This window comes from Scyliorhinus torazame, chromosome 5 (assembly GCF_047496885.1).
Source record: "Scyliorhinus torazame isolate Kashiwa2021f chromosome 5, sScyTor2.1, whole genome shotgun sequence".
NCBI lineage: Eukaryota > Metazoa > Chordata > Chondrichthyes > Carcharhiniformes > Scyliorhinidae > Scyliorhinus > Scyliorhinus torazame.
In genome coordinates this window covers 262478256-262494667 of record NC_092711.1, presented here as the reverse complement: position 1 = coordinate 262494667, position 16412 = coordinate 262478256, and the positions used below count along the sequence as shown (strand labels likewise).

The following is a 16412-nucleotide window of genomic DNA, read 5'->3' as shown; positions in this document are numbered from 1 at the left end:
AGAGTACACAATTATTTTTTTCCAATTAAGGGGGGCAATTGAGCATGGCCAATCCACCAACCTTCGACATCTTTGGGTTGTGGGGGTGAGACCCACGCAAACATGGGAAGAATGTGCAAACTCCACACGGACAGTGACCCAGTGCCGGGATCGAACCTGGGACCTCGCAGCATGGACCAGTCACAGCTGGCCATGGCTGGGAATGCCTACAACATTGACCAGGCGTTGGCCAACATGGCGCCAACACAGAGGGAGGTGGCCCAGTCACAGAGGGAAATGGCACAGTCACTGGCTAATGTGACACAAACCCAAAAGTGTTCAGTCGCAACATGATGTGGCTGAGTCCCAGAAGGACATACTGTAGCCATCTGGGATGGCCACTTACAACAAGGAACATGGACGTTTGCAAAGCCTAAAGGGAAGTATGGACAATGTAAGATTCAGGCAGGCACAGAGCCTGAATGTATATTCGTGAGTAGAGAATCCAGACAGCATCGAAACCCCCAACCGACGAGCATTTAATGGCCCATCTCCGTAAGACAAAGTTTTGATACTCAGGTAACCGATACAAGCCCAGACATTTCGGCGCCACTCCCTATACTCAGGAAGCATAAACAGCAAGGTCAATGAACATTGAGGACACGCCCAGCTATCAAGGCACCCGCCCCTTTATTGGCTCAGATCGAAGGCAGTGATCGAGAATTGCCCAATTAATTGGGTCCAAACCTAAGGACCGCCCAAAAGAGCGCAAAATTCCCAAGGATAAAGAGAGACACTGCCATGTGTTCGATCTCTTGTGGACCTGGCGCTCCGGCAACGTCCATCGCCAACTGCAGCACCACGACCAGAAGCAAGTTCAAGTTCAACGCTCGCTACCAGACGGATGATCCTAGCCGAACCGCAGTTACTTCTCCAGATCCAGCCGATCCAGATTCGAACAAAGGCCACTGTTCCTCTGACCTTAGCCAGGTGCCTGAAGTTAAGTACAGGTTGTCATAGTTGTTAGGTGTAGTTTAGCGCGTAGTGTTTATGTTGCATGTGTAAGTTAATCTTGCGTGTAAATAAAGTATCATTGACCTTGAACTAACTAACTGGTTGTTGGGGTCTTTGATCGATATCCGGTTTAACCGTGGGGTGATATCATTTGATACCTGGCGACTCTGAAAGCAATATATTGATATCTAGATAAAAGGGCAACATTATTGACTGCCATATTTATAGCAAGTAAAGATAGCAACAATGGTCCACTACCTGTGCTCCTGGCCGCGAGCGTGCGGACTCTGGTTGAGACCAGGGCGGGCCTCCAGAACCGGCAGTGGAAGGTGGCAGGGGAGCCTCAGGGGATATGTCCCCTCGCACCCCCATCCCATGGAGTAGCCCAGGGGCCAATGGGCACCCCGAGGGAGGAGGTGGTCATGGAGCCCATGCTGGTGACTCCCGCAGGGAAATGCTGGAACACCGCAGCACACAAGACTCCTCTTTCCCCCCCCCCGCCCCACTCCTGTCCCTGCCATCTGGTCGCCAGCGGGCAGAACAGGGCAGCACCACGCCACCTGGTGACCCAGGTTGCAGGCAGGAATCACAGCAGGCCACCTCCACTCCTGCTGTGCCGTCTGGGGATCTACCTAGATGTAGCGTTAGAGGCCATAATGCCAGAAAGTTAGACATTAGCTAAGTTGGCACGGTTGCAGGGAACAGTTTAGTTATGGGGCCAGAGCACAAATCTGTACATATTTGTTCACATTGCACACCTGTTGCCACCGTTACAACCTGCCTCGGTGCTCGGTCTGATGGGTGGGCTGGCCGGGAAGATGAGCGGACCCTCTGGGTAGTCTGGGTTCACTCAGACGGCAAGGATGCATCTGTGCACCGAGGTCAGAGAGATTATAATAATCATTATTGTGACAAGTTGGCTTACATTAACTGCAATGAAGTTACTGTGAAAAGCCTCTAACCACCACATTCCGGCACCTGTTCAGGTACACAAGAGGGAGAATTCAGAATGTCCAAATTACCTAACAGCACATCTTTCCGGACTTCTGGGAGGAAACCGAAGCACCCAGAGGAAACCCACGGGGACACAGGGAGAACGTGCAGAATCCGCATAAACAGTGACGGAAGGCGGGAATCGAACCGGGAACCTGGCGCTGCAATGCAACAGTGCTAAGCACTGTGCAACAGAGATCCCCGACAGGTTCGATCCGGAGAAGGCGCCTAGAAGGATCTCGTGGCGTAGAAGTTCAGGGCGACCGTCACCTTGACGGTCACGGGGAGCGGGTGTCAGTCCCCATAACCCCATGGTGCCAAGTGTTCCATCATCTGGCAGAAATGCCGCACTGTCTCTTTGCTCAGCCGGGGTCTTCGATGGCATGCCCGGTCCAGCAGGTCATTCAATGACAAGCACTGCCGGTACACAGGAGGCCGCTTGTCCCTCCCCCCGCCCCCCCCCCCCCCCCTCGTCGGTGGCCAGCACCGTGGGATCCTCTGGCCCTGGCGCATGTCCCAGATGTCAGGGATAACATTGACCAGTACTGCCCCCGCCAGGAGTAGGCACCGCAGTCCCCCTAGGGGTTACTGTGGACGTTGCCCTGAGTGGGCCGCCGGCGGGTGGCAGAATGGGGTGCGGGTGCCCATATGGTCAGTGTCACTCTGCAGAACTAAGGGCCAGGTTGGGTGGCCTTGCATGCCGCAGTAACGGTGGCACGTGCATGGACACCGCCCCAGTCCTATGGGGGGTCACCCCGGCCACTCGGCCTGTTTCCCCCCCCCCCGTCGTCATCGTCCCCTCCCTCCCTAGGCCCTAGCAGTGCCGCCCGCCCCCCTCCCCACCCAACCAGCACAGCCAGTGTCCGGGCCGGCAGTCACTCCTCTCCGGGTCCTACCTCCTCTTTCTCTCTCCATCAGCCACCACACCAGTTTCACGATTTTTAAAAGCACAAGTGAAACGCGCTGTCGGGAACTCAGCCCATTGGAGGAGAGAACTCCCGGAGGCCCGCTAATTATATGCAAACGGTGTTTACTGTACATGCGTTCCAGAACGCATTCACGCCGCTGTCGAGGTGTTGGAGCATTGCGTTTTGGCGTCAAACCAACGGCAGCCACTATCTTGGCAGAACTGATTTTCCGCTCAAATCGCCTTTTTTCAGCCAACAGAGAATTCCGCCCTATTAATTTGCTTATTTACCGCCGCATGAACAGACATTTGGTTTGAATCAAACGTCTTTATGTACAAAGGCGGCATCCACCCAACATCTCAGCATGTTTTTGCTGAGGAAAACACAACTGCACCCAAGGAGTGTGAAAAAATGGCCAAGGTGTGGCCAAAGAACCTTTGAACAGTGACATGCAAGTCACTCTACCATTGGCAAGTGTGAGCAACCTCCATTGACATTAAAACAAAACAAGCTTGTTAGTTGCTCAGCAGACCAAATGAAAACAGAAGCAAAAAAAAAAAAAAAAAAAAAAAAATTGCATTCATTTATCACTTCATGTACACCCAAAAGGAAACACAAGTGTTAAATTCAACTTGGCTCAATTTAATTGTCGTAGTTAACGCAGCTGCATTTACATTCTTACCTTCACTACTTTGACATCAGGCAGGCTGTCCAGGAACGCCTTTAGATCAATACCATTCAGAACAATTCTATTATCGTAAATGTGTCCATTTGACTTGAAGTCAATCACAGCCTTTTTCTAAAACAAAAAAAAACACACCTATATTTACAAAACATCAGATCTGGAAAGAACATCACCTGTTGGTTTCTCAGGGCCACTTGCTTTTACACAATGGATAAGGGTGTTCAATTTGCAGATGCAATCATTTTCACATTAATATGCAATACTAACATTTGCCTAAACACAAGTGATGGCATGCCCCTTCACCTTCTGTAGGACAATATCTCAAAATATCAACAGCCAAAATTGGAGAGTTATGGGGGAAGTGTGGGAGTGGGGTAAACAGTGGGACTAACTTGAAGCATTTTCAAAGAGCCAGCACAAGTATAACTGCTTTGGATTTAGAATATAAGATAACACAATTTATATCGGAGGTCAGGAAGATTAATTAAGAGTAGCAACAATCAGGGTGGCATGTGGCGCAGTGGTTAGCACTGGGACTACAACGCTGAGGACCCGGGTTTGAATCCCGGCCCTGGATCACAGTCCGTGTGAAGTTTGCACATTCTCCCCATGTCTGCGTGGGTTTCCCCCCACAACCAAAGATGTGCAGGTTAGGTGGACTGGCTATGCTAAATTGCCCCTTAATTGGGGAAAAAAAAAATTGAATACGCTAAATGACAGCCCAATTAGTTGGGACGCAAAATTCCAGGGATAGTGGACGCAAAAGGCATTGAAGTGTCCGATCAGCCATGATCGTTTTAAATGCTGGAGCAGGCACAATGGGCTGAATTGCCTACTCCTGTTCTCATGCTTCTAAGTCACCACCAAGGTCAAATTGAACATGACACACACTACTGCAAACTTGATAGGTGAAATATATAGAACAGAAACCATTAAGTTACTGAAGACGCTCAATTAATTTCATGATTTACATATATTTAGCACAACATATTGTTAGGACAGCATCATTCAGTACAATTCAACTATTTTAGACACATTACCAAGGAATAAATAGATTAACACACTTGCTGACTATTGTTAAAGGCTCAAAGAAATCCACGCTAGTTAGGGTTATAATTAATTATGATCACCATGATGGTCTAAACTTATTTCCACTTGTTGGGCTCTACTGAATCAAGTGCAAAGGAATGACTAAAAAAGTCTGCCTTCTTCACAATAAGATTTTCAACATATATTCGGAATCTCAGCAGTGCACTGTAACTGAAAAAATGATACTACGTATTCATCGCCTCATTGAGCATTTTGAGATAAAAAATATATTTGAAAGCTGTATTTTTCTTATTTTAATTTGTTTCCAAGGCGTGAATGTCGCAGGCAAGGCCAGCATTTGTTGCCGATCTTCAATTGCCTTGGAAAAGGTGATGTAATAGCAGAACACTTGAAAACAGTGGCAGGATCGGACAGAGTCAGCATGGATTTACGAAAGGGAAATCATGTTCGACAAAACTACTGGAATTCTGTGAGGATGTAACTAGTAGAGCTGATGGGAGGCAGCCAGTGGACTTGCTTTGTTTGGACTTTCAGAAAGCTTTCGACAAAGTCCCACATAAGATAATAGCGTGTTTATTTAAAGCACATGGGATTAGGGATAGAGTATTTAGATGGAGAGAAAACGGATGGGCAAACAGGAAAAGGACAAATAAACGGGTCTTTTGCCAAGCAGCAGACAGTGATGAGTGGGGTACCGCAGGGGTCAGTGCTGGGGTCCCAGCTATTCACAATGTATATTAATGATTTAGATGAGGGAACTAAATGTAATGTCTCCAAATTTGCAGATGACTCAAAGCTGGGTGGGAGGATGAGTTGTAAGGAGGATGCAGAGTGGCTTCAGTATGATTTGGACAAGCTGAGTGACAAAATGCATGGCGGATACAGCATAATGTAGATAAATGTGATATCATGTATTCACTTTGGTGGCAAAAACGGAAGGCCGATTATCTGAGTAGCTATAGATTGAGAGCGGAATGTGAAACTAGACCTGGGTGTCCTTGTACACCAGTCGCTGAAAGTAAGCATGCAGGTGCAACAGGTGTTGAAGGCGGCAATGGGGTACCAGGTTCGATCCCGGCCCTGGGTCACTGTCTGTGTGGAGTTTGTACATTCTCCCTATGTTTGCATGGGTTTCACCCCCACAACCCAAAGATGTGCAGGGTAGGTGGATTGGCCATGCTAAATTGCCCCTTAATTGGAAAAAATGTATTGGGTATTCTAAAGTTATAAAAAAAGGGGAAAAAAAGTCAATGGTATGTCGGCCTTCATAGCGAGGGGATTGAAGTACAGGAGCTGCAGTTGCAGCTTTCTGAGACCACACCTGGAATAGTGTGTGCAGTTCTGGTCTCTTTTCTCTGAGGATGTTCTTGCGATGGAGAGAGTGCAGCGAAGGTTTACTAGACTGATTCCGGGGATGGTGGGACTGACATAGGAAGAGATTGAGTCGTTTCGGATTATATTCTCCGGAGTTTGAAGAAGAATGAGGTGGGAATCTCATTGAAACCTGTAAAATTATAACAGGGTGAGACAAGGTTTATGCAGAAAGGATGTTCCCGATGGCAGGGTGTCCAGAACCAGGGGTCACAGTCTGAAGATACGGATAGACCATTTAGGACTGAGGTGAGGAGATATTTACTCACCCAGAATGTGGTGAGCCTGTGGAATTCTCCACCATAGAAAGCAGTAGAGGCTAAAACATTATATGCTTTCAAGGAGTTAGATATAGCTCTTGAGGCTAAAGGGATCAAAGGACATGGGGAAGGGGGAGGGGGGTAAAGGAAGAGAGTAACAGGAATAGGTTATTGGGTTGAATGATCTGCCAGGAACATAATGAATGGTTGAGCAGGCTTGAAGGGCCAAATGGCCTACTCTTGCTCCTATTTTCCATGTTTTCTATGTTTCGTAAACCACTTCAGTCCATGTGGTGTAGGTATACCCATAGTGCTGTTTGGAATTGTGTTCCAGGATTCTGGCCCAGTGACAGTGAAGGAAAAACAATACAGTTCCAAGTTAGGATGGTGTGACTGGGAATGGAACTTCTATTCCCATGCATTTGTTAATTTGCTCTTCTAGATGGAAGAGATTCCAGGTTTGGAAAGCGCTGCCAAAGAAGCCTCAAAGAGGTGCTGAGTGCATCTTGTAGCTGGCACACACTGGTTCATTAAATTATACAGTTCAATACAATGCTTTTCAGACTAAATTAGAGTGCAGTGCCTAAAAGGCATAATTATGTTGCAGCTCAGTTTGTGCCCATGCCCAATATTCGTTCCTTGCTCTCTAGTTACCTATTGCAGAATTAACAGTTGTGGCCGTGGACATTCTTACTCCGTTCATAACTGACTTTTACAATTACTAATATAATGCAGAAATGGATCATATACCCAAAAGTGACAATCTTTTAAAGCAGAGATGAGGAAGAATTTCTTCAGCCAGAGGGTGGAGAATCTGTGGAACTCTTCGCCACAGAAGGTTGTGGAGGCCAAATCAGAGAGTGTCTTTAAGACAGAGATAGATAGGTTCTTGATCAATAAGGGGATGAGGTTATGGGGAGAAGGCAGGAGAATGGGGATGAGAAAAATATCAGCCATGATTGAATGGCAGAGCAGACTCTATGGGCCGAGTGGCCTAATTCTGCTCCTATGTCTTATGGTCTAACTCAACCATGATGTTTCAAAGAAACCCGATAATGGAGACACACACAAAAGCCAGTTCAACAGATTACCTTCAGGTGTGGGAACATGTTGGCATGGTCTCCAATAAAGAAGGTGTTGGGCATGTAGGCCAGCTTTTCGGAGTACTGGTCTGCCAGATCAAGTGGTGATGTTTCCTTGTCGGTTATAATGTAATCCATGAATGGGGCTCCACTTGTTCCAGGATAACCAAGCCACATTGCCTAGGGATGTAAAGATGTACTTCAATATAACACTGGCCTTTCCATAAAATTACAGTTTAATTTATACAGTGTACTCATTAGAATATCAAGCAATGAACAAAACAATGAGCAATACAAATCTGGCATCTGGCTACTCCATAGAGGACATCTAATTGCTGTGCTGCATAAATTATGTAGTGAACGGAAGCAGGATACGGCAGTGCCCTCACTAGAAGATAAATATTCTCATTCAAAAAGATCTGGCATCTACATTTATACAGAACGTTTGGTGTATCAAAATGCTCCAATGCACCTAATCATTATTAACTTGGATTTACAAAGCACCTGCAACACAGTAAGATGCTCCAAGTTGCTTAATTGGAGCATTTTTTTTTTCATTTTCATTTCATTATGCATTTTTTTTTAAATTTAGAGTACCCAATTATTTTTTCCAATTAAGGGGCAATTTAGTGTGGCCAATCCACCTATCCTGCACATCTTTGATTTGTGGGGGTGAAACCCACGCAGACACGGGGAGGAGCATTATGAAATTTGAGAGTCATGGCACAAGATTAGGACACATGGCAAAAGGCTGCTATGGGGGATAGGTTTTAAGGAGCACCTTAAAGAAGAGAGTTAGAGAGAAGTTTAGTGAAGGAAAATCCAGAGCTCTGGGCCTAGACCCTGAAAACAGAGCTGCCAAATGGTGGAGCAATGAAAATCCGAGATATGCAAGAAAGAAGAAATGGATGGAGTGCAGAGATCTCGCAGAGTTGTAGGATGAGATAGGCAGGGACCAGCAATGAACAATGGAGGGATTTGAAAACAAGTTGAGAATGCAAAAACTGAGGCATTGCTAGACCAGAAGCCAAAAAGAGTGATGGGTGAATGGAACTTGGTGTAATTAAGAATGGAGCAGCAGAGTTTTGGATAACCTTAGAGGGGGTAAGACGTGAAAGGCTGAACAAATGTGCATTTAAACAGTCACGTCTAAAGATGACAAAGGCATAGATGAGGATTCCATCAGATGAGCTAAGACATCTCACTGTCAGATAGGAGTTACAGGTCATGGTGATGTCGGTATGCGGTTGGAAATCCATTAATTATGATACAACGGTTGTGAGCAGTTTGATTCAGCCTCAGTTGCCAGAGGGAGGGATGGAGTGATGGGTTCAGGGACAGAATTTGTGGTGGGGACCAACGACATACATACAAAGTAAATAGGAGTGGGCTATTTGACCAAATGAGTCAACTCAACCATTCAATAGAATCAGGTATCATCTGAGAACAGCCGCAACTCCTCCTGCCCGTCCCCCATAACCCTCATCCCTCTTACAGATCAAAAATCTGTTCATCTCAGTCTTGAATATATTAAATGACCCAACCTTCACTGATCCCTGGGTTGAGGAATTCCAAAGATTAACACTATTTAGAAAACAAATTCCTCCTCATTTCAGTCTTAAATGGGAGACCCATTATTTTTAAACTTGTGCCGCTAGGTCTAGATTCCCCCAAGAGGGGAAACATCCTCTCAGCAGCTACCCAACAAGGTCCCTAAAAATCAAGAGAAAATGCTGGAAAATCTCAGTAAGTCTGGCAGCATCTGCAGGGTGAGAAGAGTTAACGTTTCGAGGCCAGATCGCCCATTGTCAAAGCTAAAAGAGATAGAAAGTGGGAAATATATATACTGAGGGGAGGGGGGGATAGAAAGGGGAGTCATAGGTTTAGAAACCAAGGGAACGGTGTGCTAATACCCACAGAAGCCAAGGTGCTAATGGTAGCCCACAGAGAGAACAAAAGGTGTGAAAGGCCAAACAGCACAGAAACTAAAATCAGAGAGTAAACTGTGATAGTTGTAGATGTGGGGGGAGGGGAAGGGGGAAGCAAAGGGGAGAAAAGGTAAGGAAGGGGGGGGGATAAGATAGTGGGGGGGAAATATATGAAGAAAGACAAGAAATAAAATGTAAAAGACAATTAAAATGAAATGGAATGGGTAGCACGGTAGCACAGTGGTTAGCATTGCTGCTTCACGGCGCCGAGGTCCCAGGTTCGATCCCAGCTCTGGGTCACTTACCGTGTGGAGTTTGCACATTCTCCCCGTGTTTGTGTGGGTTTCGCCCCCACAACCCAAAGATGTGCAGGGTAGGTGTATTGGCCATGCCAAAATTGCCCCTTAATTGGAAAAAATGAATTGGATACACTGAATTATTTAAAAAAACAAAATGAAATCAAAGGGGCCGAGGTGAGGTAGAGCTAATCATCTGAAGTTGTTGAATTTGACTTCGAGACTGGAAGGCAGTAGCGTGCCTAACCGGAAGAGGAGATGCTGTTCCTCCAGTTTGCATTGAGCTTCACTGGAATATTGCAGCAGGCCAAGGACAGACATGTGGGCATGGGAGCAGGGTCGTGTGTTAAAATGCCAAGCAATGGGAAGGTCAGGGTCCTGAATGCGCACAGACCGAGGGTGCTCAGCAAAGCGATCACCCAGTCTGCGTTTGGTCTCTCCGATATAGAGACCACATTGGGAGCAGTGAATGCAATAGACCAAATTGAAAGGGGTGCAAGTGAAACGCTGCTCAACTTGGAATGAGTGTTTTGGGCTGTGATGTTAAGCATGGAAAAGGTAATGGGGTAGATGTTACACCTACTGCGATTGATGGGAAGGTGCCATGGGTGATGGGAGAGGTGTTGGGTATGGTGGAAGAGTGGACTAGATTATCTCGGAGGGAACGGTCTCTGCAGAATGCTGACAGAGGGAGTGAAGGGAAGATCTGTTTTGTGGTGGCATCACGCTGGAGTTGGCAAAAATCGCGAAGGATTATGCTTTGCGTGCGGGGGCTGGTGGGGTGAAATGTGAGCACGAGTGGGACTCTAGCCTTGCTCTGGGAGGGAGGGGTGTGTTGCGGGCCCTGTCAACAACTGTAGGTGGGAATCACGGTTGAGGAAGAAGGTATCCATTTTTGATGCACCACTTTGGAAAGTGGCATCATCGGAACAAATGCGACGGAGGCGAAGGAGCGGAGAGAAAAGGGATGGAGTCCTTACAGGGTGTAGGGTGCAAAGAACTGTAGTCCAGATAGCTGTGTGAGTCAGTGGGTTTGTAATGGATATTAGTAGATAGTCTATTGCCGGAAATGGGGACAGAAAGGTCAAGGAAAGGGCAGCACGGTGACGCTGTGGTTAGCACTGCTGCCTCAGGGTGCCGAGGTCCCAGGATCAATCCCAGCTCTCGGTCACTGTCCGTATGGAGTTTGCACATTCTCCCTATGTTTGCGTGGGTTTCTCCCCCACAACCCAAAGATTTGCAGGGTAGGTGGATTGGCCATGCTAAATTGCCCCTTCATTGGAAAAAATTAATTGGGTACTTTAAATTTTTTTTAAAAGGTCAAGGAAGGGAAGGGAAGTGTCTGAGATGGACCAGGTGAAAGTGACGGAGGGGTGGAAACTGGAAGAGAAGTTGATGAATTTTTCCAGGTTCAGACGAGAGCATGAAGCAGCACCAAAATAGTCATCAATGTACCGGTAAAGGAGTTGCGAGAGTGGACCCAGGTAGGCCTGGAACAAGGAATGTGCCACATACGCATAAAAAGGCAAGCGTAGCTGGGACCCATGCGGGTACCCATTGCTACACCTTTGATTTGAGAAAATGGGATGAGCTAAAGGAGAAGTTGTTGAGAGATAGAACGAGTTCAGCCAGGCGGAGGAGTGGTGGTGGATGGGAAATGTTTGGTTTCAATAAGATCACCCCTCATTCTTCTCAACTCTAAAAGTATAGGTCGAACCTGCTCAAGCTTTCCTCTTATCCCAGAAAGCAACATTGGGAACCTTCGTTCAACTGCCTCCAATGCAAGTGCATCCTTAAATAAAGAAATTAAATTGCACCGTACCCTCGGTGTGGGCCTATATAGTTGAAACAAAATTTCCCTATTTTTTACTCGCTGTATCTGCATGCTTTTTATGATTCATGAGGACACTCTGATCACTCTATACTGCAGCATTCTGAAGTCTCCCAATTAAAATAATGTTCTGCTTTTCTATGCTTCTCAGCAAAGTGGACAATCATATTTTCCCACGTTACACTCCATCTGCAAATCTTATCGCCCACTCACTTATCTATATCCCTTCACAGATGGTGTCAAAGAACAGAGGGTAGAAGTTGGAACCAAATTGTTAAGGAGCAGCATACGTCAGAGAGGGATGTTAAGACAAAGGTGACATTTTGAATTCAATGCACTGAGAAAATGGGTAAAAGATGTGGGTGAAACATTCTGGATGGCTTGGAGTTTGCGCATCTTAGATTCCAGAAGGTAAGTAAACGAAGCACTGAACAAAATCCTGGAAAGCTGTGAAGACAAAGATGATGGATTTGGCAGAACACAGTTGAGGTAGGGAAAGAACAACAATTTTTGGAGACTCAGCTTACTATCAAGCAGGGCTTAAATACACTAAGGTAAACTCTAGGACTAAGAACAATAAGGAAATGTTCAACATCACTTAAGTGTTGAATATCAGTATTGAACTGATACATTGTGCTTTGCAGAATATGTAATAATTTGGTTACCATTATCTCATTTACATCATAACTTTTAAATGAATTAATTGGTTACAGACCTGTATAGGAGCTGGACGAAGAGCAAACAGTTCATTCCGTGCTCCTTTCGTGTACCCATTCATGTTAACAAGAATGTGAATTCCATCTTGATGAATACGATCGGCTGCTTTGCCGTTGCATGGGATCTGCACAAAAATGCAACAGGGAAATGTATTCTACAGGAAACCCAAATAAGACAGTATTCTAGGGGACTATCAGAAGGCGTAACAAGATCTGCAGAATATTTAAAGACAAACCCTGGTGCAATAAAATGTTTGACACTCAAATCATACAAATGATTCATACGAATCCTACATTATTCATGTAGCAGCTTGTCTAACAATTTTAAAAATTCAATTTCCAGAACCATCCAGTCTATTAGAAAGTAAGAGGCTAGAGGATGATGGGTCATCAGTGAACAGATCTGAACAGTTAAAAGAAACATTACCATCTCCATGGACCAAAAATGCCCCGCGAGTGATTCAGAGATACACGAATCTCAACTCCGTATTTTAGGAAGGAAGTTCATCCTTAAGTAAGCTGCGCTTTGGACTTCCGGGTGCGGCGATGACCAGCTGAGTCGCACGTTTCGGCAGCTCCCGGTGGAACGGACTTTCGGGCTCTTAATAAGAGCCCCAACGGCAATTTTAACGGCTAAAAGCACTGTGCGGTAAACCAGAATGGAATCCCCCCTGGATACGGATGGAAAAAGGAGAGGAAAGTGGCCGGATTGCGGTGAATCCTTTAGAGCAGCGACAAGGAAGGCAAGCAAAAACCAAGATGGCGTCGGAACGTGGCAGTTTAATATGGGGCCCTGAACAACAAGAGTTCTTGAAACGCTGCGTGGAAGAGCTTAAAAAGGAGAAGAAGGAGCTGTTGGCCCCAATATTACAGGCGATCGAAGGGCTAAAAGATGAGCAAAAGACCCAGGAGCGGGAGCTTCGGGTCGTGAAGGCAAAGGCTGCCGAGAACGAGGACGATATACAGGGCCTGGTGGTGAAGACGGAGATGCACGAGGCACACCATAAACGATGTGTGGAAAGATTGGAGGTGCTGGAGAATAACGCGAGGAGGAATAATTTAAGGATTCTTGGTCTTCCTGAAGGTGTAGAAGGAGCAGACGTCGGGGCATACGTGAGCACGATGCTGCACTCGTTAATGGGAGCGGAGGCCCCGGCGGGTCCGCTGGAGGTGGAGGGAGCATACCGAGTGATGGCGCGAGGACCGAGAGCAGGAGAAATTCATAGAGCCATAGTGGTGAGATTCCTCCGTTTTAAGGACAAAGAGATGGTCCGTAGATGGGCAAAGAAAACTCGGAGCAGTAGGTGGGAGAACGCGGTGATCCGCGTATATCAAGACTGGAGTGCGGAGGTGGCGAGAAGGAGGGCGAGCTTTAATCGGGCCAAGGCAGTGCTTCACAAAAAGATAAAATTTGGAATGCTACAACCGGCAAGACTGTGGGTCACATATCAAGGGAGGCACCACTACTTTGAGACGGCGGATGAGGCGTGGACTTTTATTGTGGAAGAAAAACTGGAATAAGCGGGTTACTAAAAAAGAACGTTTGAAACAAAGTGGTGGGGCGAGTATGGGGGGCGAAGAGGGGGGGGGAATGATGAGTCTTATGTTATTAATCCTGCGATGCGGTAACTTTTCTCTCTTCCACAGGTGGTGGTGGAGGGAGGAAGGGAGGTGGAGGAGATGGGGCGTTGGCCATGGGGGGCGGGGCCAAAAGGGAAACGCGGGCTTTGTTCCCGCGCTATTATAATCATGGCGGGAATAGGGGAGCAGGAAGGAGGTGGCGTCGCACGGTGCGAGCCGAGGTCACGGGGGGAAGCCAAGGTCGGCCAGAGTTTGCTGACTTCTGGGAGCAACATGGGGGGTGTAACTACACTAGTGGGGGATCCAGCGGGGGTGGGGTGGGAGGGGGGGGGGGGGGGGGGGGGGGGGGAAGAGTTACTGGGTTGCTGCTGCTGGGGAGAGGGGAGAGCCGGAATGGGGTGGGGTGGGCGGGGGGGGGCGCCGCCTGGGGGGTGACACAGCTGCGTGGGAACCGGGTGAGGAGCTGGAAAAAGGGGATGGCTAATCGACAAGGGGGGGGGGTAAAAAGCCCCCCAACCCGGTTGATCACGTGGAATGTGAGAGGGCTGAACGGGCCGATAAAAGGGCACGAGTACTCGCACACCCTAAGAAACTTAAGGCAGACGTGGTTATGTTACAAGAGACGCACTTGAAACTTATAGACCAGGTTAGACTACGCAAAGGATGGGTGGGGCAGGTGTTTCATTCGGGGCTAGATGCGAAAAACAGGGGGGGTGGCAATACTAGTGGGGAAGCGGGTTATGTTTGAGGCAAAGACCATAGTGGCGGTTAGCGGGGGCAGATAAGTGATGGTGAGTGGCAAATTACAGGGGGAGGCGGTGGTCTTGGTAAACGTATATGCCCCGAACTGGGATGATGCCAATTTTATGAGGCGCATGCTAGGACGCATCCCGGACCTAGAGGTGGGAAAGTTGGTAATGGGGGGAGATTTTAATACGGTGCTGGAGCCAGGGCTGGACAGGTCGAGATCCAGGACTGGAAGGAGGCCGGCTGTAACCAAGGTGCTTAAAGATTTTATGGAGCAGATGGGAGTAGAAGACCCGTGGAGATTTAGCTGACCTAGGAGTAAGGAGTTTTCGTTTTTCTCCCATGTCCACAAAGTTTATTCGCGAATAGACTTTTTTGTCCTGGGAAGGGCGTTGATCCCGAAGGTGAGGGGGACGGAGTATACGGCTATAGCCATTTCAGATCACGCTCCACATTGGGTAGACTTGGAGATCGGGGAGGAAACAGAAGGGCGTCCACCCTGGAGAATGGACATGGGACTAATGGCAGATGAAGGGGTGTGTCTAAGGGTGAGGGGGTGCATTGAAAAATACTTGGAACTCAATGATAATGGGGAGGTCCACGTGGGAATGGTCTGGGAGGCGCTGAAGGCAGTGGTTAGAGGGGAGCTGATATCAATAAGGGCACATAAAGGAAAGCAGGAGAGGAGGGAACGGGAGCGGTTGCTGCAAGAACTTCTGAGGGTGGACAGGCAATATGCGGAGGCACCGGAGGAGGGACTGTACAGGGAAAGGCAAAGGTTACACGTAGAATTTGACTTGCTGACAACGGGTACTGCAGAAGCACAGTGGAGGAAGGCACAGGGTGTACAGTATGAGTATGGGGAGAAGGCGAGCAGGTTGCTGGCCCATCAATTGAGGAAAAGGGGAGCAGCGAGGGAAATAGGGGGAGTGAGGGATGGGGAAGGAGAGATGGAGCGGGGAGCGGAGAGAGTGAATGGAGTGTTCAAGGCATTCTATAAAAGATTATACGAAGCTCGGCCCCCGGATGGGAAGGAGAGAATGATGTGCTTCCTGGACCGGCTGGAATTTCCTAAGGTGGAGGAGCAGGAGAGGGTGGGACTGGGAGCACAGATCGAGAGAGAGGAAGTAGTGAAAGGAATTAGGAGTATGCAGGCGGGGAAGGCTCCGGGACCAGATGGATTTCCAGTCGAATTTTATAGGAAATATGTGGACTTGCTTGCCCCGATACTGATGAGAACCTTTAATGAGGCGAAGGAAAGGGGACAGCTGCCCCCGACTATGTCGGAGGCAACGATATCGCTTCTCCTAAAGAAGGAAAAAGACCCGCTGCACTGCGGGTCCTATAGACCTATTTCCCTCCTAAATGTAGACGCCAAGATTCTGGCCAAGGTAACGGCAATGAGGATAGAGGATTGTGTCCCAGGGGTAGTCCATGAGGACCAAACTGGGTTTGTGAAGGGGAGACAGCTGAATACGAATATACGGAGGCTGCTAGGGGTAATGATGATGCCCCCACCAGAGGGGGAAGCGGAGATAGTGGTGGCGATGGATGCCGAGAAAGCATTTGATAGAGTGGAGTGGGATTATTTGTGGGAGGTGTTGAGGAGATTTGGCTTTGGAGATGAGTATATTAGATGGGTACAGCTGCTGTATAGGGCCCCGATGGCGAGCGTGGTTACGAATGGACGGGGGTCTGCGTATTTTCGGCTCCATAGGAGGGACGAGGAAGGGATGTCCTCTGTCCCCATTATTGTTTGCACTGGCGATTGAGCCCCTGGCAATAGCATTGAGGGGTTCCAGGAAGTGGAGGGGAGTACTCAGGGGAGGAGAGGAACACCGGGTATCTCTTTACGCGGACGATTTATTGGTGTCTGTGGCGGACCCGGCGGAGGGGATGCCAGAGATAATGCGGATACTTGGGGAGTTTGGAGAATTTTCAGGATATAAGCTGAACATGGGGAAAAGTGAG

General features: G+C 47.8%; 1 protein-coding gene across 7 annotated transcripts in view; it reads right to left on the bottom strand.

Annotated features, from left to right (window-relative positions):
• LOC140421098 (UDP-N-acetylglucosamine--peptide N-acetylglucosaminyltransferase 110 kDa subunit) overlaps positions 1–16412 on the bottom strand; it is a 163640-nt gene that overhangs the window by 43406 nt on the left and 103822 nt on the right. For all 7 annotated transcript variants that reach the window (XR_011946669.1, XR_011946670.1, XM_072505472.1 and 4 more), the window contains 3 exons: positions 12113–12238; positions 7352–7522; positions 3577–3693 (listed from right to left, as the gene is read on the bottom strand). Coding sequence is in view for 5 of the 7 variants with exons in the window: in XM_072505472.1 (XP_072361573.1) it covers positions 3577–3693; positions 7352–7522; positions 12113–12238 (414 nt within the window). In the remaining 2 variants the exon portion in view is untranslated. The remainder of the gene's footprint in view (positions 1–3576; positions 3694–7351; positions 7523–12112; positions 12239–16412) is intronic.